Source organism: Heloderma suspectum, chromosome 1, assembly GCF_057233095.1.
Source record: "Heloderma suspectum isolate Gila_16-S chromosome 1, 16-S_ref, whole genome shotgun sequence".
Taxonomy (NCBI): Eukaryota; Metazoa; Chordata; class Lepidosauria; order Squamata; family Helodermatidae; genus Heloderma; species Heloderma suspectum.
In genome coordinates this window covers 153,936,352-153,960,173 of record NC_139458.1, presented here as the reverse complement: position 1 = coordinate 153,960,173, position 23,822 = coordinate 153,936,352, and the positions used below count along the sequence as shown (strand labels likewise).

Genomic DNA, 23,822 nt, shown 5'->3' with positions numbered 1-23,822 from the left:
GGGCTCAGCACTTTAGATAGCTTCTTTAGAGTTTTGGCTGGTTCTGACTGAAGCCCAAAATTGATGCACAGTCCCACCAAAATTGGACCCACCAGCCTCCACTGACTCTAAGGAGGACTAACATATATAACCCTACAGTCATGTGAAAAAGAAAGTACACCTTCCTTGAGTTCTATGGTTTTATGTATCGGGACATAATAGAAATCATCTGGTCCTTGGCAGGTCTTAAAATTAGGTAAATACAACCTCAGATGAACAACAAGACATGACATATTACACCGTGTCATTATTTATTTTACAGAAATAAAGCCAAAATGGAGAAGCCATGTGTGAAAAACTAAGTACACCCTTACTGCTTCCATAGGTATGAAGAGGCTAAATGCTGCTAATCAGATGCCCTTGATTAATTGATCATCAGGGTGACCACCTCTATAAAAGGCAAAGTCTCAGGAATTTGCTGGTCTTGAGCATTCAGGTGTGTGTTAACACAATGCCAAAGAGTAAAGACATCAGCAATGAGCTTAGAGAAGCAATTGTTGCTGCCCATCAATCTGGGAAGGGTTATAAGGCCATTTCCAAGCAATTTAAAGTCCATCATTCTACAGTGAGGAAGATTATTCACAAGTGGAAAACATTCAAGAGAGTTGCCAATCTTCCCAGGAGTGGACGTCCCAGCAAATTCACCCCAAGGGCAAACCGTGCAACGCTCAGAGAAATTGCAAAACATCCAAGAGTTACATCTCAGACTCTACAGGCCTCAGTTAGCATGTTAAATGTTAAAGTTCATGACAGTACAATTAGAAAAAGACTGAACAAGTAAGGTTTGTTTGGAAGGGTTGCCAAGAGAAAGCCTCTTCTCTCTAAAAAGAACATGGCAGCATGGCTTAGGTTTGCAAAGTTGCATCTGAACAAATCACAAGACTTCTGGAACAATGGCCTTTGGACAGACGAGACCAAAGTGGAGATGTTTGGCCATAATGCACAGCACCACGTTTGGCAACAACCAAACACAGCATATCAGCACAAACATTTCATACCAACTGTCAAGCACGGTGGTGGAGGGGTGATGATTCGGTCTTGTTTTGCAGCCACAGGACCTGGGCACCTTGCAGTCATTGAGTCGAACATGACCTCCTCTGTATACCAAAGTATTCTAGAGTCAAATGTGAGGCCATCTGTCTGACAGCTAAAGCTTGGCCGAAATTGGGTCATGCAACAGGACAATGATCCCAAGCACACCAGCAAATCTACAACACAATGGCTGAAAAAGAAAAGAATCAAGGTGTTGCAATGGCCCAGTCAAAGTCCAGACCTCAACCCAATTGAAATACTGTGGCGGGACCTTAAGAGAGCTGTGCATAAACAAATGCCCGCAAACCTCAATGAACAGAAGCAATGTTGTAAAGAAGAGTGGGCCAAAATTCCTCCACAATGATGTGAGAGACTGATAAAGTCATACAGAAACCGATTACTTCAAGTTATTGCTGCTAAAGGTGGTTCTACAAGCTATTGAATCATAAGGTGTACTTAGTTTTTCACACATGGCTTCTCCATTTTGGCTTTATTTCTGTAAAATAAATAATGACATGGTGTAATATGTCATGTGTTGTTGTTCATCTGAGGTTGTATTTACCTAATTTTAAGACCTGCTAAGGACCAGATGATTTTTATTATGTCCTGATACGTAAAACCATCGAACTCAAAAAGGGTCTACTTTCTTTTTCACATGATTGTATATATGAAGCTACTTTATGCTGAGTCAGACAGTTTGTCCAGCTGGCCCAGTATTGCCCACCCTGACTGGCAGCGGCCTTCCTAGGCCTGCTACCTAAGATCCTTCATTCAGCCTGGTACTTCCTCCATGTAATGGGTTTCACATTGGATGCAACCAATGTTAAACCCATTGTCCCATTCATTTCATGAAACTTGTCCCATTAATTTCAATGGGCCTACTGTAAGTAGGACTAACATTGGATGCAACCCGGTATTCTCTGCCTCTGAGTGATGATCCCTCCTTTTATATTGTGTAGAAGTAATTCTATATATTACATAGAATGAGGTGGCAGAATGCTCAGATTTACTGCTTCAGACTACAAGCGGGATAGGCATATTTTTGAATGCTGACCCATGTAATAAACTTTCTACATGTAGCCCTATTCTGATTTGCTACTTTATGCCATGAACTGGAAGCTCTACTGAAGGGCAGCATAAGGCTGCAGTCGTATGCACACTTACCTAGAAGTAAATCAAATTCAACTCAGTGGGGCGTACTTCTGAGTGGACCTGAACAGGATTATATTGTAAATGTCCTGAATTTTAAAAAGAAACAATAAACTAATAAACCAATGAATGCATGTTTAGACACAAACATCTCACAAAACTGTATACATACATCTCACAAAACTTAAGGGTAGTCTTTTAAAAGGGGGTGGTTATATTTCTGATAGCCAGTGTACTATGCAGGTGTTGGTTTTCTGTATCACTACTTTTGAGATGTATGCAATTTTGTTATAGGAAGAGCAACATAGTTGCTGTGTGTGTGTTTTAAAAAGAACAGTTATTCAATAAGCAAATCTCTGAACACATGGTTTTTCTGGGGAAAAGTGTGTTTACATTATTTTGAATGTGTCATAACCTGCAGGTGTATATAGTCATTTTTCTTAAAAGTCATATGAGAAACAGCCCTTGCTTACTATAATTTACTCCAGGGCTGGTGAAAATAGAACTCATGAACCAAGAGAAAGACATCAATTCCCTGTAATGGAGGCCTGCTCAACCTCTGACCTGGCAAGCTAAATATATCCAGCTAGAACGTGATGCTTCTTCCTCCTACACATTGCCAAAAAAGAGGAGATGCATCAACAAAAAAGAGGACAAAATTGGACACCAGTTTGCATAACATACTAATTTATAAAGAGAGATGCAACTTTAGAAATAATAACTATAATTTAAATAGCAATACAGTACTTCTCACCATAGTGGGGAAGACTGACCAGCTGATCTGTGTGCCTGCTCAGTCTGCTCTCCAGGCGCTAACTATGGATGCACAACTTCAAGGCGTCTCCCTGCTCAGCCTTCTGATGGTTCTTTAACTTTAAACCTGATTTGAGCTGGACAGCCCTTCCAAGAGAGGGCTGTCCTCTAGCAGCCCTTCCAAGAGAGGACTGTCCTCTGTAAAATTGGCCACGTGGCCTCCTCCTCTTTGCAGACCCCGGACAGTATCCAATGGAGTGCTTGCATCTCCGCTGATTCCTTTCCGCCCCGCTGATTCCTTTCCGCAAGTGGTGGGTCCTGCCAATTCTGTTGCACAAGTGGGACCCATCACTTACATAAAGGAGATTTAGCTCTTCCTAAAGAAAGCCCTGAAACAAGCGGAAACACCCATTTCTGGAAGGAGGCAAGTTGGTGGAGCTCCCTTATGCGAGCTCCACCAACCTGCCTGATTTTGGGTTGCCCTGGAAGTGCTAAACTGCCATTGTGCAAGCAGTATGGGCCACTTGTGCAACACAGTTGGCGGGGTGCAGGAGAATTGGTGGGGGCACAAGCACCCTGTTGGATTCTTCCCCCAGACAGGGAGCAAAATGAGTTGGCAGCAAGGCGCCATGCATGGGCTGGTGAGATCCATTTGGCTTGGTGGGTCAGAGTGCGTGCAGGCCTATTAGAAGCTAAGCAAGTCAAAGGTGTCAGCCGCACTATAAGGATCGATTAAAGTTGATGAGTATTAATATGTAACTAGGATTATTTCTTCTTAACAAGTCTTTGTAGCACTGCTTATTTGGCATTTGCTCATCTTTACTGATATTTCTTCTTTCCATTTTTTCCCTCTCCTGCTTCCCAACCCCTCCTCACACAGTATTTTACCTACAGTGTCTTACTGAGCCTCCTGGCCTGCTCTGTGTTCCTTCAGATCAGCTGCATTGGGAAACTCATTTTGATGTTGATTATTGAATTTATATATGTCCTCATCGTGGAAGTGCCGGGGCTTACCCTCTTTGATAATGCAGATCTTCTGGTTACAGCCAATGCCATGTAAGTGGACATAAGGAGCCATCCTTAAACCCTTATAGGTTCCTTTTTATTAGTGGAGGGACAGGTGGTCAAGACTGGGGTCTGGTTCTCACAAACCACAGATGAAGTGGTAAACTGTGTCTGTACCACTTCAGGCTGCAGCTGGGGACTTGCAAGACTCAACACTCTCCATTTTAAAAACTCCCTGCACAGAGAAATCGAGATGTCAAGGGGAAAGGTTTTAGCTGAGCACTTTTTTAACATGTAGGAACTGTTTTGTTATATGGAGGAGCCATATAGTCATGTAAGTTCCCATCTGCAGTCTGAGCAGAACAAGTTGACCACCTCATCTGCAGTTTGGGAGGGCTAGGCCCATATTTGGCCCCTGGGCCTGAGTTTCTGCACCCCTGCTTTAAGCAAAGATCTGCACCTAAATAGTGGGATTGTGGAGTATCGTCAAGTGAGTCACCACTGTAAGGTTTTGAGACCCTTTCATGGCTCTCTTCTGTTTTGCATCTAGAATTTGAATGTTGTAATTTGCACGTCATTTGGTCTCTCGGATGAGAATCAGATGTGGGGGGTTTGCATCAAGCAGGAGGCCTGTGCCTTAGTCATGCTGAATGCTTACTAACATATCTCTTTATCACTTGCATCGTATTCAGCCAGCAAAGAAATAGCGACTTGAAAGTGAAAAGTCAAAACAAAACAGCTAAGAGTTTTGTCCCCAAAATTTCTTACTCTAGTTAAAAATTATTTCTTGGCATCCCAATCCCATGCATGTACACCTGAAAGCTAAGTATATTTCAGCTAACAAATGATGGGTTTTTTATGGTAGTAAGGGGCAGCATTTGGCAATATGGGAGGTGGGGTCTTCCTTCATCTGTCAAAATAACTCTTCTGAATCTACTGGTGTTACTAACATCACTGGTGACCCAGTTTACACATTAAGCATAACAAGATGGTACAGTCTTGAGGCGGTGGAGTCAATGTCACCACTTCAGAGTACAAGTGAGGGATATATTTTTTAATGTTCCCCTGAACTCCTTGCAACTAAAAGCTAGCACTTCAGAGAGAAAAGTTCTAACGCAGTCTGCTTCCAGTTGTGCTAGTTTTCTACTTGCAGGGAGTTAGTTCATATGTTTATTTTTAAATATAGAAGGGCATTCCAAAATACAATCCCCCCTCATCTCCAGTCTGGAGTGATACCACCCATTCTACTACTCAGCCTTCTACTATTCCATCTCCAACTCATCCTGCTACATGTGTTGACCAGACTTAAATGCTTAATACTAGTGATAGCATATTTACTCTGCCATTGTCTTTGGTGCATTTTCAAAATCATTTAATATTGTTACTGCCCTTTGCTGCAGTGATATCAGGTTTGGGGAGAAATAGAAAAGAAACAAAGTCTAGCCTTGTAATATGTTCCCAGGAGAGCACCAAGAGGCAAACTGTACAATGCTCTGATGGCCACTCGCTGTGTACTCACTCCTTCTCTCATTTCCAGCCTTCAGGGCTAAGAAGGAGAAACTGAACTCTAAAATGCAGGCAGCTCAGTGCTGCTGCCCTACATTTCACCCTGTACTAATCTGACACAACTATTAGCTCTGTGAGGCTTCAAGAGACCTATTCTGAGTGATGCTGATGAAGTGTTCATATCCCACTCCAACATCATAGAATCATAGAATAGTAGGGTTGGAAGGGGCCTACAAGGCCATCGAGTCCAACCCCCTGCTCAATGCAGGAATCCAAGTCAGAGCATCCCTGACAGATGGCTGTCCAGCCTCGTCTTGAATGCCTCCAGTGTGGGAGAGCCCCACCTTGGGCCGGCAATACTGATATGGGATTTAACCACATTGCCATATCGATCATACAGGAGAAGATAGCTTCCTTTAAATATTATCTGGAGTGTCAGGGAGGGGAACAGCCATGCTATAGCAGCTCCCACTGCTAGTAATGTAAGAATCTGGTCTCAGTGTTATGGAGAATGTAACATTTAATTATATGGATAAAACTGTGTCTATTGTGAGTTCATGTAATCCTTGTTACAAGTGATTCCAAGAATACTTTCTAAGGCTCCAGTCTTATCCATGCTTACCTGGCAATACATCTCATTGAACACACGACTTACTTTCCATTAACCATGTATAAGATTGTACTGCACAGATACGGAATTATAACTTGGCTCATGAATTACTTTTATTCTGCATTAAAAAAAAATGTTAATTGCAGAAATTTAGTTTGTTCGCCAATAAGCAACACCACTTTTATTGGTACTATTTTGTGCCTTGTACAGCTTTATGATTTTCATAATTGATTTAAAATATATGGAACAACCATTTTCCTGATGTCTTTGTCTTAAATGCACAAGAAAGTAATATTTCACTCTGGCTGAACCACAGGCATACTTGTCTCCATTTTTTGATTGCTTTCCTAAGAGTAATCCACATGGGTGTGTTTTCTGCCCTTCATGTATGAGAAAATTGATGGCAAATTAGGGGCACTCATTTGAAGGAATAATATGAAAACAAAACATCTTTTAGGCATTTTATACTGCAAAGGATTTTGATAAGCTGAGAGCAGACTGAATTAAGAGCACTTAAAAGCAATTATTTGCATCACCTCGCAATCAAGATGTCAGTAATAAGGTGGGGTAAATAATTAGGTTTTTCCCAGAAAGAAATTTTGGAGCCACAATTTTGCCACTCATTAAATGATTTTTGTTTTCTCTGAAAGCTCCATTTATGGTTATGGCCTCACTGCATGGTGAACCATTTATGGATTGTGGGAAGTATTTAGTACAGTCAGCCAGGCACCATCTAGGTGTACACACTTCCAGATGCAGGGAATACTAGCCCTATCCAGTCTTTCTTGTTACCGGGTTACACTGAACCCCTGAGGAGACCTCCAGCCCTGCTTCCCTCTGCTGTCGCATCTGTCGCATGTCTGCGGGGAGGGTGACAATCTGAACAGGAGAGCCTCCTGTATCCATGGAGTCTCCCCACATGATCCACAGACTGGATTTTCCAGGGTCCCGGATCAAGTGGAGAGCCTCCACAGATACAGGAGGCTCTCCTGTTCAGACCGTTGCCCTCCACAGGGCAACAGATGCAACAGCAGAGGGGGACTAGAGCTCTCCTCACGTGAAACCAGTAGCAATAACACCTGAACAGGGCTACTGTCTTTTTTAATTTAATTGGCATCTGTCTGATCCATCCACCTAATTACTCTCTATGTGCTGTGCACACTAATTAGCAAGCTATATGGATGCCATGTTTCACCTGCTCAATTTGCTTAATGCATAAGCCAAGGAGAGACTAATAGTAAAGCTCATGGGGTGCAACCAGACAGAACTCTAACCATGCAATAATAGTGTGGTGCCTGAATTACAACTCCAAGACAGCAGCTGCTTCAGTGCAAGATTCTACTCACTGAATGGCTGGATGGCTTGATGCGTAGACAGACAGACAGACAGGCAGACAGGCAGATCTAAGTTAACTTGGAAAATTAATTTAAAAGCAAGGAGCAAAAAACAAATGGAAGAGGAATGTGTTAATTGGATTACAAGGTGCCTGGCCTCAAAGGGGCACTTAGGCCCCACCAATTCCCTTCCACCCTGACAATTACCTTCCACAGGAGGTGGGTCCCACTGATTCCATTGCACAAGTGGGACCCACCACTTATGCAAGGGAGAGTTACGCTTCCTAGAGGAAGTCCTGAAACAAGCAGAAATGCTCATTTCTGGAAGGAGGCAGATCAGTGAACCTTCCTTATGCAAGCTCTGCCGATCTGTCTCCTTCTAGGAGGTTGCTCCAAAAGTGCTAAATCGACGTTGCACAAGTGGTGGGGGCCACTTGCACAATGGAACTGGCAGGGCATAAGAGAACTGGCGGGGGCATAAGCAGGTGGATTCCGCCCTCTGGAGGGATCTGGCTATACAACTCCACAGCAGCAAAGTGACTAAAAATGTTGACAAAATGCAAGAAAAATCTTCAGTAAGTGAATATGACGAAACTAGATTGCAAGACATTGGGGCTATTCACACAACATGCTAACCCACACTCAGAGGTTGAATGTGGGTTGTTTTGAACAGGGGCTTAGCATGTTGTCTGAACGCAGCCAGGGCAGCTTGTTATCCATGCAGTGTGGCTTATATTCTCAAACAAGCTACCTTGAGAACCCATGGTTTGTTGTTCAGTTCTTCAGGATGGTTAACAAGCCACAGTGCATGGTTAACAAGCCATCAGGCTGCATTCAGATACCACAATAACCCATGGTTCAGCAAACAACCCACAGTTCAAAACAACCCACGCTCAACCACAGAGTGTGGGTTAGCATGTGTGAACAGCCCCATAGTTCCATCCCTGGTTCTACTGAATGAGATGATAGATTGACAGACAAAGTGAGTAGGAGGTTTCAGAGCATTTTCTGTACATGTCACCTCCCAAACAACTTTGCAAAATTCTAAGACCTTGATTTCTAGTTTAGGAATTGCTGTTTTTGCATGGTCTTACATGAGCTAGACCTGTTTATGTACACCTGCCCTTAGGAATACACTGGAATTATTCCCCTACTTTCCCCAGCCAGCATAGGATTATACTACCCTATCTAACCTCCCTCTTTCCTCTAGCGTTTTCCACTAAGCAGAGATCATATTCTCACTTGAAATAAAATTAAACTTAAAGGCAGAGAGTGTTCTTCTTCTGTTCGCTTTACTGACTGATAGAATAAATTCTTGTGGTTATGGCTCCACATAGTGTTCAAAATGAAAAATTCTAGCAGAAATATTGTGGATCGGTCACACATTACACCTGAATCCTAAATATATTTTTAAATACATGACATCTTGTATTCTGTGGAAATCTGGGTGCTTCTAGACGAGCTTTTATTGTGCAATCACCCTGCCTCATTCACAGAATTTTACAGAGGGTTCACACAACATTGTGATCTATTTGGAATCAGTCCGTGTTTACCCACTGCAGCACTCTGAAATTGTGCAAGATCTCCTTAAAGGGGGGGGGGGGGCGGAGAGACGAGACAGTGAAACTGATACATAGCTTGTCAATTTCAACTGCTGCTTTCCCTTCTCCCAGAGTTAGGAAACAATGAATCATGTTTCCTAGCAGGATTGCGAAATTGGCCAGAAAAAGTCAGGATTTACAGGCTTGTCCGAACTATGTTTACTCAGATGTAAGGCTGCATTGCCCTGTGGTGCAAGCACTCTTAAAAATAAAATAAACAAGAACTAATTTTAAACATTCTCTCTCTCTCTCTCTCTCTCACACACACACACACACACACACACACACGGGATGCTAAAATGGTGCTGAGAAGAACCCACTTCAAAATGTAGGGAGAATGGATGTGTGTTGGCCAGTGAGGGGTCTGGAAAGGGGAGGGGAGGGGACAACACTGTCCATTGGCTACATTGTGATCACTGTGTGGACAGGACATAGGGAGATGTACGAACTAGAAAAGGGCTGGACCCCCTGAAGCATGGACAGTCAGTGGGAATTTAACTTACAGCAGAAGAGCGATGATTAGCAGCACTGCAAGCTCTCCATCTGGGAGCGCCCTTTTGCTCAAGTGTTTTTAAGCTGTTACATTCACGATACTTGGAAATGGTCTCCATTGAAATCAGTGGTGCTTGCATTAAATGAAACGTTTTGAGGCTTTGGTCGCAATGTCATCAAGCAGCCTTCCCCAATCTGTTGACCTCTAGATATGTTGGACTACAATTCCCATCTTCCCAGCTGGTGTGATGGGAATTGTAGTCCAACACATCTAGACTGCCACAGGTTGGGGAAGGCTATCATAAAGGGTCCCTCCTTTTGGTTCAGTCCAGCATGCATTTCAGGATGATGCACACGCAGAGCTATGACGTGGCTTCCCTGTTAATTTCAGTGGAACCATTCTACACACATCTTCATTTGTTTATCATCATGTAAGCGATCTAGAGCAGACCTGGACTAGTATTTTTATGCATAGTGTCCTGCAATGAAACATGTATCCTGCTGTTACCCTAAAGTAATCAGTTGCATACCAACTGGGAAATATTCAAGGCATTTGATGCAGGCAAAAAAGGCAACTTTATTAATGAAAAGAACCATGTCCTTAATAACATAGTATTGTTGTCATTGTTCTTATCATACCTTCTTAGTATTCGAACTCCTTCACATATATTACCTCTGAAACCTTTACAACAGGTAGGTCAGTATTACAATCCTCATAAGCTTGCTAAGGAGATCTTGTAAGTGAACTAGTGTCTTCCTGGCTCACAACCTAAACTCCTAGCACAGCAAGCAGTTTGGGAGAACACTTAGGAGTACAATGTTATACGTGTACTCAGAAATAACTCTCACTGAGTTCAGTGGGGCTTACTCCCAAGAATAAGAATGCAGTCCTAAACTGTAATCCTAATTTGCTAATTTGGGAGTGAACTGCTAATTTGGGAGTAAACTGCATTGAACTCAGTGGGGCTTGCTTCTCAGTCGACAGGCTTTAGATTGCACTGGAAATGTGAAATAGGAAAGCAAGAGCAAGGGCTGATTATTATATATAGCATATCATACAGCACAGCAATCTGTATACATCACCTAAAACTTGTCTCTTTTGTTATTTCAGTGTGTTTTCCAATGGGACTGAAATATGGTGAGTTATTAGAGCGGGGGGGCATTTGCTGTTCTGCCTCAGGCTGCAAAATGCCAGTGGCCCATCCCCAATCCCTTAACTGTGGTAGCACTGGCCCGTTTTCCTGATTCCTTGCCCCAAAGGGACTTCTGATACAATGCACCTAGCTTCTATAGTAACTGAAGCACAGGAAAGCAAGAGAGACTCATTGATTGCATGTAGAGTTGAAGCTGATCACCTGCACTTTAATGGCCATACTGAATCAAATGCAGAAACCTGATGATCATTCAAATGTTGTTAAGTTGAACAGAATGAAATGGTCAATTAATTTTATTAATAGGCAGCTGGATTCTACCTCTTGCCCTTGCTCTGCTTGTCGCAACACAAATAATTGAGAAGTTGCTTGTATTGTATTGTATTGTATTGTATTGTATAGTATAGTGCTGAGAAAACGTTGGTGAACCACTTAGGATTGTCACATATTTCCAACCTAAAATGTTATTAGATCTTAATCTAATCCCCTAAACCTAGATAAAGAATAATAGATAACTTGATAACTTGATAATAACTTGTGTAAGCAAATGACACCAAAACATGATGCTTTTTCAACATTTATTTATCCACAACTGATTCAGCATTTAATATCCATGTGTGAAAAGTACGATACCCTTTAGATTCAGTACTTGGTGGCACCCCCTTGAGCAGCATGTTTCCTGTAATTGTTGGTCAGTTTCTCACAGTGGTTTTGAGGAATTTTGGCCCATTCCTCCTTACAGAACTGCTTCAAATCAATGACATTTGAGGGCTTCCTTGCATGAACAGCTTGCTTCTGGTACTGCCACAACATTTTGATGAGGTTTAGGTCCGGACTTTGACTAGGCCATTCTAAAGAATGGAATTTCTTCTTCCGTACCCATTATTTTGTAGATCTGCTTTACGTTTAGGATCATTGTCTTGTTACATGACCCATTTTCGCTTCAGCAAACGGATGGCCTGACATTCTCCTCTAGAATCTTCTGATGCATTGCAGGAGTCGTGGTAGTGTCCATGATGGCAAGTCATCCAGGTCTTGAGGCAGCAAAGTGGGCCCAAACCATCACATTCCCACCACCATGCTTGACAGTTGGGATGTTCTTCTGTTCAAACTCAGTGTTTGTTTTTCACCAAATATAATGTTTCTCATTGAGGCCAAAAAGTTCTACCGTTGACTCATCTGTCCAGAGTACATTATTCCAGAAGTCTTGGGGATCATCTATGTGATCTTTAGCGAACTTCAGACGGGCAGCAATGTTCTTTTTAGAGAGCAGTGGTTTCCTCCTGGCTATCCTCCCATGAACACCATTCTTGTTCAGTCTTTTTCTGATCGTTGAGTCATGAACACTCACTTAAGCCAAGGCAAGAGTGGCCTGAGGATCCTTGGACTGGTTCTTTTTGACTTCCTGGATGATGCACCGGTTTGTTCTTGGGAGAGATTTTGGCAGGACATTTACTCCTGGGTAAAGCGACTGTGGTCTTGAACCTTTTCCATTTGTAGACTGTCTGAGAGTGGATTGTTGGAGCCCCAAATCCTTAGAAATTGGTTTGTAACCTTTTCTAGACTGGTGAGCAGCAATAACTGCTTTTCTGAGGTCCTCAGAGATGTCTTTTGATCATGGCATTACATTTTTCCACACAACCATATGGTGAAGACCAAACTCACAAAGTTTCTGATCCTTTCATAGGGTGGGGCCTCCCCAACTCACTCCTAAGATCTACCTAATTAAGAACATGAGCCATGCTGGATCAGACCAAGGGTCCAACTAGTCCAGCATTCTGTTCACACAGTGGCCAACCAGGTGCCAACCAGGAACCCACAAGCAGGGCATGAGTGCAACAGCACCCTCCAACCCATGTTCCCCAGCATCTGGTGTACATAGGCTCACTGCCTCTGCTTCTGGAGGTAGCACATTACCATCAGGACTAGTAGCCATCAATAGCCTTCTCCTCCATGTATTTGCCCAACCCCCTTTTATAGCAAGCCAAATTGGTGGCCATAACTACATCCTGTGGTAGTGAATTCCACAGTTGAACTATGTGCTGTGTGAAGAAATACTTCCTTTTATCTGTCCTGAATCTCCCACCAATCAGCTTCATAGGATGACCTCGGGTTCTAGTATTTTGAGAGAGGGGAAAAAATGTCTCCCTATCCACATTCTCCACAGCATGCATAATTCTGTACACCTCTATCATGTCTCCCCTTACCTTCTTTTTTCCAAGCTAAACAACCCCAGCTGTTGTGACCTTCTCTCATAGGGGAGATGCTCCAGCCCCTTGATCATTTTAGTTGCCCTTTTCTGCACTTTTTCCAACTCTACAATATCCCTTTTTAGGTGCAGTGACCAGAACTGTACACAGTATTCCGAGTGTGGTCACACCATAGATTTTGTATGGGGCAGTGTGATATTGGCAGTTTTATTCTCAGTTCCTTTTCTAATTATGCCTAACATGGAGTTTGCCTTTTTTTTTACAGTGGCCACACCCTGGGTTGACATCTTCACTGAGCTGTCCACCACAACCCCAAGATCTCTTTCCTGGTCAGAAAGACACCACTAGCTCAGATCCCATCAGGCTATACCTGAAGTTGGGATTTTTTGCCCCAACGTGCATCACTTTACACTTGCTTACATTGAACCGCATTTGCCAATTACTTAAACATCCGATTCTAATTATTCCCCTCAATTGAGCTGATGCAACCAGGGGTTCATTTACTTTTGCACATACCCTGACTCTTAAGTAGTCATTGTTTGCCTAATTTATATGTCATTTTATTTCAGAAGATGCAGAACTGGTTAATATAAACCCTGCTGGATATTTAGAAAAGGACTGGTTTTGATTCACGAAGGCTATCATAGTGCAACTATGGAATTTCCATTATTATCATTACGGTTTACAAACTTTTTCTCACCGCTGAATGCACTGTTCCAACTGAGTGACTAGCATCCTAGGCTATTCCCAGACTTAAGCATTTTCTTTTCCTTTGTAGTCCACCAAGTGTATCCAGGGTGGCTTTGAAGATTGTGACCCCTGTAGTTATCACAGTTTTTGTCCTGGCAGTATATCTCCATGCTCAGCAGGTAGAATCCACAGCACGGCTCGATTTCCTTTGGAAGCTTCAGGTGTGTGTTTTTGAATGTTACACTAGAGTGGCACATTATCGCCAGTAAATGATTGGTGTTCATGCTGTTACTGCATTGTCGTGATGTGCTCATAAATTAGAAGTAGTGGCACATACGGAAACCTGTGCTGCAGCCTTCCCCAACCTGGCACCAGGTTGTGGCAGGTTGTTCTGCAGCATCCTTTTTCATTTGAGGATCACAAAGGTCTTGACTTACATAATGTACAGGAGTTTGACAAGTGCTTGCTTAGTTAGCAGATGTATTTTACATAGGGAGGGAGGCAGGCTTGCTAAATCACGTTAAGAACACTTGTGTGGAAACATGGTATATACTGTAAATTATGTGTTGGATACAGCAAAAGATAGACAGAAGAGCTCCTTCCTTCAGCAGGAGGCTTTTGATCCAGCAAAACTTTTCTGCTGGCTGAATGGGAGAAGAGATTTATCTTTTACGATTCCACCCCACCCCCCAGCATCTGCTCTGGAGGGTTGGGGGACAATCCAAAACAGTGGGAAATATGGTGCTAGGAGGGGAAATCTGTGGAAATTGCCTCTCCCCACCGTTCACATCAGTGAGGGCACTCTGAGCTAGGGGACGCTCCCACCATAAAAGAAAAACATTGTAATTTAAGTCCATACTTAAAGTTCTGCCATGATCCAACTGGAGCAATTTTCAAAAGCTGCAGGAGATTTTCCTTGAACTATTTAAATTTTGGTCAAAGAGAAAGATTTCAGAATTTTTTTTAGTGACTACTAATGTTAGTTACTGGAGCTTCCACAATAATAAGTACCACAGGATCCAGATTTAATTATACTGAGAGTAAACCCATTGAGTTCAATGGGTCTACAGTTAGTCAGGACTAACTTAACTCCCACTGATTTCAGTGGGTCTGCTCTGTGTGTGACTAAGTTTGGATCCAACCCCAAATTTAATAGACTTCCACTCTTATTTGATCCCAAAACTTAGATCCAGAATCATCGTTCCACCAGTGAAAGGATACTGCTTGCAGAATGGGACCTTCCATTGTTTCCTCACCACTTCAGCCTCCATGCACCCTCTGGAACCCTCCGGAGAAGATTTGGAGGGTGTGGGCATGGCTGCAGTGGGGAAGAGAGGACACGGGAGTGCCATTCCAAGTCAATCAGAGCTTAATATTAGGATTGTGCCAGATATTCCAGAGTTAGATTTTCAGGCCAAAGCAAGTAATTTCAGCAAGAGTAGAAATTAATCTGAAAAATAATTATGTGAATGTTCTACATTTTGTTAAAACCCTATTTGACACCATTTGTGCTGCAGCTGCTGATGCTGCAGCTGCTTTTGCATCATCCCCTTGCCCACTTCTGCATCCACCCAAACCCTGGCTGTTGCATTTTCCATTTTTCTGAATTGGTCACATTAGTAATCCCATCCAGAGAGTGATCACATAGATCAGGATGATATCACAAGGCTACTCTTGTTGTGATGACATCCCGGAACATCAGTAAATAAAATCAGAACAAATTAGATTTGGCTGTGTCACTGAGGGCAATTGAGAAGGAGGGCAAGTGAGGACAGTATTAAGAAATGTGTACATAGTTTTATAGAAGTGGCAAAAAAATCACTGAAAAGGGATCACTGTTTTTTGCACTGTGGAACGTGTTTGCAAAAAGCAATGTGTAGTTGGGGTTTAGTCCTTCCAAGTATGCTTGAAATCAGGTTCTGCTAGTATTTGACATAGGATTCCATTGCTAATGTGGATCAATGTGTTGCTTCTTAATCTCGTATCTGTTTCCAGCCCATTTCCCACATGCATGAACCTGATTTGCAGCCACATCTTTGTCTCTCTTTTCAGGCTACTGAAGAAAAGGAGGAAATGGAGGAACTGCAGGCCTACAACAGACGGCTTCTCCATAACATCTTGCCAAAGGATGTTGCAGCCCACTTCCTTGCACAGGAGCGGAGGAATGATGAGCTGTACTACCAGTCTTGCGAGTGTGTGGCTGTGATGTTCGCTTCCATCAGCAACTTCTCAGAATTCTATGTAGAATTAGAGGCCAACAATGAAGGGGTGGAGTGCTTGAGGCTCCTCAACGAAATCATTGCCGACTTCGATGAGGTGAGCCAGTTAAAGGAAAACCAATTAGAACTGAGGTTGGTCTGCTTCACGTCTAATTGAGTGAATCGAGTGTGGGATCCTGCACCATAAAACGAGATCTCTGACACCTTCTTATCTTTTATCTTTTATATGTCAAAGATGGCAACTGAAATGCCATGCCTGTTCTTTTTATTCTCTGCTGTACTCTATGCTTACTCAAAGGTGCTGCTGAACCCAGATCATGCACTACAGGCATAAAGAGACTCTACATCCAAGCATATGGCTGAGGATTCAAAATGCTATTAGCCTTGCAAGTCTCCCGCAGCTCATGGAACTTCACAGTTCTTTCTGTTCTGACCTAGTGATGGAATTTCCTGGTCCATACGTAGCCATTTAAAGCACCTTGCATCTGGATTCCATGGATCAAGATGTGCAGTGGTGCAAATAGTAATTTGGCCACAGAAGCTAAAACATGATCCCATGCTTGTAAAGTGGCTTTGACCCACTTGCTAGGAAACCTCCACCTCTTTATTACTGGTTATGGTTAGATAGGAATGGGGGAGAAATTGGTTCCATTTTTATTTTAATGCAAAGTTACCCAATGTTGCACTTCCAAACCTCTACGTGAACCGAACTCAGTTAATTTGCAAATTTTGTGCTCAGAATTTTGCAAGAGAGTTCTTCAGTCAAAAAATGCATACAAAAGTAGTGCAAAAGGGAAAGTAATGTTTCAAAACGCATTATGTTAGCAAATTGATTTTAAAATGTGAATTTTAGGCAAAAATCGATGTGTTAGGAGAAATGTGCACATAAATGCTTGTGAATTTTCATGAAGACTTTAAAAAAAATCTCGAAAATCTGGGATGAACCCAAAATGAGAAAGTGAAATTCAGATGTGTCCATCCCTGTGGTTAGCACACATTTGCACTTGCTTCTGTTGCTTTTATTGCTCAAAAAGATAGTTGGGAATGCCTTGGAAGGGGTTGTAAGGGAGGAATGATTAAAAGTGCAAATGGTTCTAACCCACTCACCTTGCATATAACATCAAGCACCGATGAGGCCATGCCAAAGGCATTGCCACACTCATGCCAGGAGCAGGCATGGATGCTAACATGAGGGGTTCTACCCCTGTGATTTGGGGTAGAACCCTTATGTCAGATCCTGTGACCTGATATTCCAGTGCAAAATCATATTTTGCATTCCGTATTAGTTTGAAGAAGCCAAAACAGGACTTAGGTCTCCATCTTTTCTACCTGCAGGATCAAAAAGGCTCATGAAATTTCCCTTCATATGGGAGCTACATTAGGGCATGTGGCCTGCAAGCTACAGTGTGCACAATGCCTGGCTCTTGTGTAGATCAGTCGCGCAGCATATATTGATGTGCGTTTGTCCTTTTCAGTAACTTTGTTCTTTTTTGGCTATCCAGATAATAAGCGAGGACCAGTTTCGACAGCTGGAAAAGATCAAAACTATAGGCAGCACCTACATGGCTGCTTCAGGCCTTAACGACTCCACCTATGACAAGATGGGCAAAACACATATCAAGGCCCTGGCTGACTTTGCAATGAGGTTGATGGATCAAATGAAATACATCAATGAGCATTCGTTCAACAACTTCCAGATGAAAATAGGTAAATGTCACAGCTGTAGTCTGTGCTACAGGAATTCATCCTGTGTGGCCACCCTGTACGGTTCAAAGTGCAAATGTCGCATATGAATTGGTGCTGCCTTTACTGAATGCAAGCGCACCTCCTTCCCCAACCTGGTGCTTGTTAATTCGGTCCAGTTTAACTTCAGCACCTACACCAAATGGGTTCTAACCACCCCGGTGGATAACTTAAATCTGAAATGGTACAGTTCAACACAGCTACCAGGGAAAAGGCCTTTTTTGCTGTGGCACCCCGGTTGAGGAACAAACTCCCTAGAGAGGTTCACCTGGCGCGTACGTTGTACTCTTTCCAGCACCAAGCGAAGACCTTTTTATTTTCCCAGGCATTTTTAGCGTTTTAGCATCCCAGTTTTTTAGCTCTGCTGTCTTAAATCTGCTGTTGCATTTAAAACCTCTGCACTGCTGCTAGGTTTTACTCTGGTTGTATTTTTTTTTCTGTCATATTTTTGTGGTTTTAATTTTGTGAACTGCCCAGAGAGCTTTGGCTATTGGGCAGTATAAAAATGAAATACATAAATACATAAATAAACAAACACCACCCCAGACTAAAAAACAAATTGAAATCTATTCAATGCTTTCTTTAAGAAAGTTACAGAATTAAGGAAAGTAGCATAGTGGTTATATGAATGTTAGAAACATTCTCTGTAATTACAGGAAAAGAGAATGTAACAAAAATATGTGATTAACCAAAAGAATTGCAATTGATAAAGCTTGCACTACGAATGTAGCTAGTGAGATAACAACTTGAGCATCTAACATTGTTATGACTCCTCCTTATCCTCCTGCTTACTACTTGCAGTTTAACACTAAAGTAAAACATGCTAAAAATTGTTAATTCTCCCTTTTACTTCTTCCTGCACATTACTTGAATATAAAGGCCAAGCTAAAGCGTTACTGAATTCCTCCAAGTATGTGAAGAATTACATTTAGTTAAAGGCAGGAGTTGGAGTATAAAGAAAAGCCAAAGACTTGGAAATAATTCTAAGTCTTCAGAAAAAAATCTAAGGCCCAAGCTCAGAAAATATTCTAAATCCTAACTTCAGAAAGTAAAGGGTTAACATTATTTACAAGTTCTGACATCTGAGTCTAAAGAGTCCATAGTTACCCAGATCCTTGGGTCTGGTGGTCCAGATAGGGAAAGCAGCAAGAAAATGAAGTGAAGCAGCAGAAGAAAGAATGAAAGAGCTCTCGTTATATGTGCTTTTATACGTCCCCAGGTGAACCACCCACAGAGCTTCTGTGAACCGCCCAGGGAGCTTCAGCAATTGGGCGGTATAGAAATGTGATAAATAAAGAATAATACACTTGTTCTGGTCAAAGGTGGCGGCCCCAATGAGTGATATGACAATCTTCCTGTCAAAAATGGGATGTGTGAGTGGGTAGACCACCCATTCACCAGTTAGAAGTGAGGTGTCTATCTATCCCCCAACAATCTCACATTTTATACCTACGTGTTTTGGGAAGATCTCTGGAACTACAACTAACGGGTTTATTTGAACCTTCCCAAAATGTGGCTAAAAGTCTACCATCTGGGAATGTTATCTTGATTGACCTATTGCTCCTTGGTACATCTCCTTTGAACTCATGGTCATCTTTGGTCATATCCACCCCAACACCTCCTCCCAATTGTTGCTCGTGCTCAGTGCTATGGCTTCCCTCTCCCAACGAACGCTGAGTAAGGACATTTTCTTACCTGCAAGTGTATAACACGAGATATCAAGTAGCAATTTTCCTCCTGCTAATGGGTGTCTGAGCATGCTCAGTTCTTCTGTCCTTTTGCTCATATCAGCTTCTTTGTCAGCACAGCACAGCCCATTGCTCTGCTCTGTGAAGCCGCTTGCAAATACAGCTACGTTTTGTACTCCTATTTCAAATCCGGTCCTGTAACATCTTAGTTAGAGGGATTATAATGCCATATCATCAATTGGCGTAGAATCACAATTTCAGGTTCTTCTTGCCCGTAGGTCAGGGGTCTAGAATCTGGGGTCTTTTAGGGGGTTGTCCCAAAACCCTCATTCAGATCATTCAACCATTCCAGATCAAATTAGCCATCTTCAGTTTGAAGTAGCCTCTTCAGTCTTTTGTTAACAAAAGTATTTAACCCTTTTGGCATCAGATTAACAGTGCCCTCTATATGTATTGGACGGGAAGCCCAGTCAGGATGGCCGATGGCCAGCAATGATGGGAGATGCAGTCCAACACATCTGGAGGGCACCAGATTGGGGAAGGCTGAAGTAGACATCAGTGCAGTCCTCTTGATCTATATTCATTTGGCAGTATCAGTTACGTTTTATGCCAGAAGTAGGCCTCATTAAATAATGTTCCTAACTGGGGATAAATGCATAGCCGCTTTGCCAGTGAAAAGATCAAAGGCCACCCAAAGAAGCTTAGTTCTTTCCTTACCACATTAGTGCTTTTCATAATGGATAACTATTACTGTTAGAACTCCTTGTCCTCTGTAACAGTGGAAATCTGCAAGGTTTCTGCACTTATATCGAACATGGATAAATACACAGATTTGGTGGGAAAGGATGAGCAAAACTCTTTCAACCCGATCCAGTGAAGGCAATCCACATGCATGCAACAGTGCTTCACAGCTGGCTCCCTTATCCTTACTGAATCCCCAGATCTACTACCCAGGGATTGTGCTGTCCGTTTTGACAGCGCCAGGCATCTGTTTGTGGGGACTGAATCCAGCATCCATACTTCCTCCCACTCAGACAGCCCTGTCAACACCGGCAAAGCCAGCCATCTGTTGTCAGGGAGTGCCTCAAGTGTTGTCTGCTGGCTGTTGCACAAGAGTGTCTGGATTGAGGCCTCCACCTTTCCCAGTATGCCCCACCAACCATACACAAAGGAGCAGGTTCAGAATAGAATCTGTACATTGAGCATGGCTGTGCAAAAGCAGACCTCATTAGGTCTTACAGATAAGTGTGATTTTATTTTGAGTGCAGAAGAATACATAAGGTTGCTTGGCACCCAGTTTTGGGTGTTAATAAGTCTGGATATAAAATTATACTTGTATCTAATAAAGCAGCCTTTCCCATATAACACCCTCCAGTTGTGTTGGACTCAAATGCCAATCATTCCCAGTCAGCATTGCTATAGTTGTAGTTTAACACATCTGGAGAGTGCCAGGTTGAAGAAGGCTGTAATCAAGAATAAGCCTACCCAGTTAGATCATGTCAGGGATTCATATTCAAGATGGTATCACGGATATCAAAGACCAGGGTAGGTGCCATTGAATGAATTTGCCCCACTCTAACTGGTACTATGTGCCCCAGTCTTTGGACTGGGGCACACATTACAGCCACCATATGGGTGGTGCTTTAAAGTGCATCACCATAGTTTATTTGCAACAGCTTGCCATGTGTATTAGGCCATTTTCTTCACACTACTGCAGCCTTGGGTCCCCTGTCCACGCCCTCATGTTGGCATGGAGAAAATTTCCCAGTCCATATGATGAGCCAGTGAAGAATTTTCACAGCAGTTGTTCAGTGAGGGGGAAATGCCTAAGGAAGTTGTAGAATCACCTTCATTGGAACCTTTTTAAAGAGGATGGTTTAATTCAGGGGTGGTCAACGTATCAACTCATGAGGCACTTTTGTGCAATTCATGAAGTGTTGTTAAATTACTGTTTTTTAAAAAGTATCTGACCCACAGAGCTAAGCTGCAAAATGCGATGGCCAAAATGCTAAGAATCCAAGTAAAAAGAAGCCAATATTTAGGGCATAACCTGCCAAAGTAAGCACTTTTAACAGTGCAATTCTATGCAAGTTTACTCAGAAGTAGGTCTCACTAAGTTCAGTGGGATGTAAGCTGCAATCCTATACCTCTTTACCTAGGAGTTAGCCCCCTTGAACTCAGTGTGACTTACTTCTGAGTAGACATGTATAGGATTGAACTATTAATGCCTAGTAAGTGAGTTTAGGACGGTAGCCTAATTCCCATTTATTTCAATGGGACAGATTTAAGGAAATGCTTAAAAATTCCATTGAAATCAATGGGAGCGAATCATGCCTCTATTGTTTTCATTTTTTTTACCATTTTAAAGGTCAAATGTGGACGCTGTGTTCTTATATCTCTTTTTCTTTTAGTATGCTCTCTTTTTCATCTTTGATAAACAATTTCAGAACAAGAATATTTGTGAGAAAAGTACAACAATCCACTAACTCTAGGTTGGTACCTGCCTATTAATATATAAATTACATGAAATACAAGACATCAAATATGCAAATTAGACCCTCTGGGACATGGCACATTTTTCCATATAGCCCTCAAAAGGTGAATAAGTTGCCCATTCAAAATGTACCACTAACCAGTTGATACCTGGGAATGGATCAAATGGTTGCAGATCCTTCCAGATGTAATTTTGTAGTGAAAACATATCAGAAGCTGTTTACCCTCTCATGCCTAACTTCTTTCTTTTCTAGGGCTCAATATTGGCCCAGTAGTAGCTGGGGTCATAGGCGCACGTAAGCCTCAGTATGATATTTGGGGGAACACTGTGAATGTAGCCAGCCGAATGGACAGCACAGGAGTACCTGATAGGATTCAGGTGAGTCATCTTAACCCCTCTCCACTTCGCAAAACTTTTGTCTCTCACGAACATTTACACAACCCACAATTAACAGCTGATAAGTTAGCCCTATGTACATTTCATGTGCTCCACACAGGTGAACAAGTGTAATTTCGTCATCACCAAGTGAACACTCTTAAACGGGCATAAAAGATATGTCGCGGTGACACATGAAGTAACTTTCTGATCTGTGTAGCTCTGGATCAAGACAAATTTGCATTCCCCTTGTACTTTGCACATGACATGCTTACGGATTCATTTCTGTATTGGAAAAAAGTCAGGTATAAGGCAGCCCTGAAGTTAAGTCAGACAAGAGAGTCCTCCAACTCTGCAGATAGACTACATTACTATGTCTGTATGTACACAGACCACAGAGCCTGGAATATGGAATCTAGGACAGAACAGAGCTTCTTGTGAATTTCAGCATCCACTTCTTTTTTTAAAAGGCATTATGTGCAGAATGATAGCCAGAAGACAGGATAATTAATCCTGCCCCAATTCATGTGCCAATATGATACTGTGCTGTGCACACTTAGCCACCCAGTAGATGATTCATGCTGTAATCTTTGATAGTGCTCATTGCCTCTTTAAGAAGCATGGTCTGAATTCGAGCCTACAGGGAAATGGGGTGCTTGATTCAGTCTCTTTTGGGTGCTGTATAAGTACTTGATCCAGTGTTGGAAAGTGTGAGTGCAGGCCCATGTGCTTGAGTCAGAGATGTTATAGTACAGCAGCACCCAAAGAAACAGAGGGCTAAAACAATGGATTGTGTAAACACCTGCTTTTTGCACATCCCAGCCCAATAGGGGATGTGCATGAAGAAAACTGCTTCCACATATGCATCACCTGCGCTGAATTAGGGTGCATTTTGACAGGATTCTGAAAGTCACATATGATAACAGCACACCCCTTGTTGAAGGTGTCCAGCAATTGCTTCTGTGGATAAAGGCACAGAGTTAGAGATATTCATCAAGTGATGCTTTTCCCTTGTATTGTCCAAGGGATAGCTTCTTCTTTGATACTGCAACCCACTATTTATGTATTACTCGAGAATGGCAGCTTTAGTTGCATCATCCTCTTTGGAAGAGAAGGATCTTGTCTGCTGAAGGCTAAATTTCTTCAAAAGAAAGCGGTAAAGCACAGTATTTGAAAAGCCTGATTTATTCCTGTTTCTTCTGAAAATGAGTCAGGAGGACGAGAAGCTTGGATCTGAACATGAAATCCACTACTGTCTCATTCGAATAACTCTGCTTTTAAGGGAAATATCGCATTGCGTTAGGTTTTACATATTTGCTTGCCCCCTGTAAATTGTTGTGGGGAGCTGAGCTGGGTTTAATCCTTCTAATACAGAATATTGTCCACAACCTGCACAGCAACTTTCACCCTGGTACCTCAGTCTTTAAAACAGATATTGCAATAGTTTGCATTTTCCTCCCTCTTTTGAAAACGGGCAGGGCAAGGGTTGAGTCAGAATTCAAACTAGAAACATGGAATTGGGCCCTGGATGTACACACCAAATTTCATTCCAATCTCTCAGTGTCCAGCAGTTATTGCTCTGACAAACAAACTTCAGCATGGAATGATGAACAGGCCAGTTATTAAATGAAAGCCTTCACTTTCCTTGTCCGATTATGTGCCACAAAGAAACTTAGACAGAATTGCATGCATTGCATAATTTATTCCAAATGCAAACATTTGGGATTCCTT

At 42.3% G+C, this 23,822-nt stretch overlaps 1 protein-coding gene across 1 annotated transcript in view; it reads left to right on the top strand.

Moving 5' to 3' along the window:
• ADCY5 (adenylate cyclase 5) overlaps nucleotides 1-23,822 on the top strand; it is a 333,434-nt gene that overhangs the window by 305,486 nt on the left and 4,126 nt on the right. Inside the window, exons 15-20 of the mRNA XM_084807397.1 lie at nucleotides 3,854-4,029; nucleotides 10,633-10,659; nucleotides 13,661-13,793; nucleotides 15,625-15,888; nucleotides 17,294-17,498; nucleotides 21,970-22,094. Of these exons, the coding sequence (XP_084663523.1) occupies nucleotides 3,854-4,029; nucleotides 10,633-10,659; nucleotides 13,661-13,793; nucleotides 15,625-15,888; nucleotides 17,294-17,498; nucleotides 21,970-22,094 (930 nt within the window). The remainder of the gene's footprint in view (nucleotides 1-3,853; nucleotides 4,030-10,632; nucleotides 10,660-13,660; nucleotides 13,794-15,624; nucleotides 15,889-17,293; nucleotides 17,499-21,969; nucleotides 22,095-23,822) is intronic.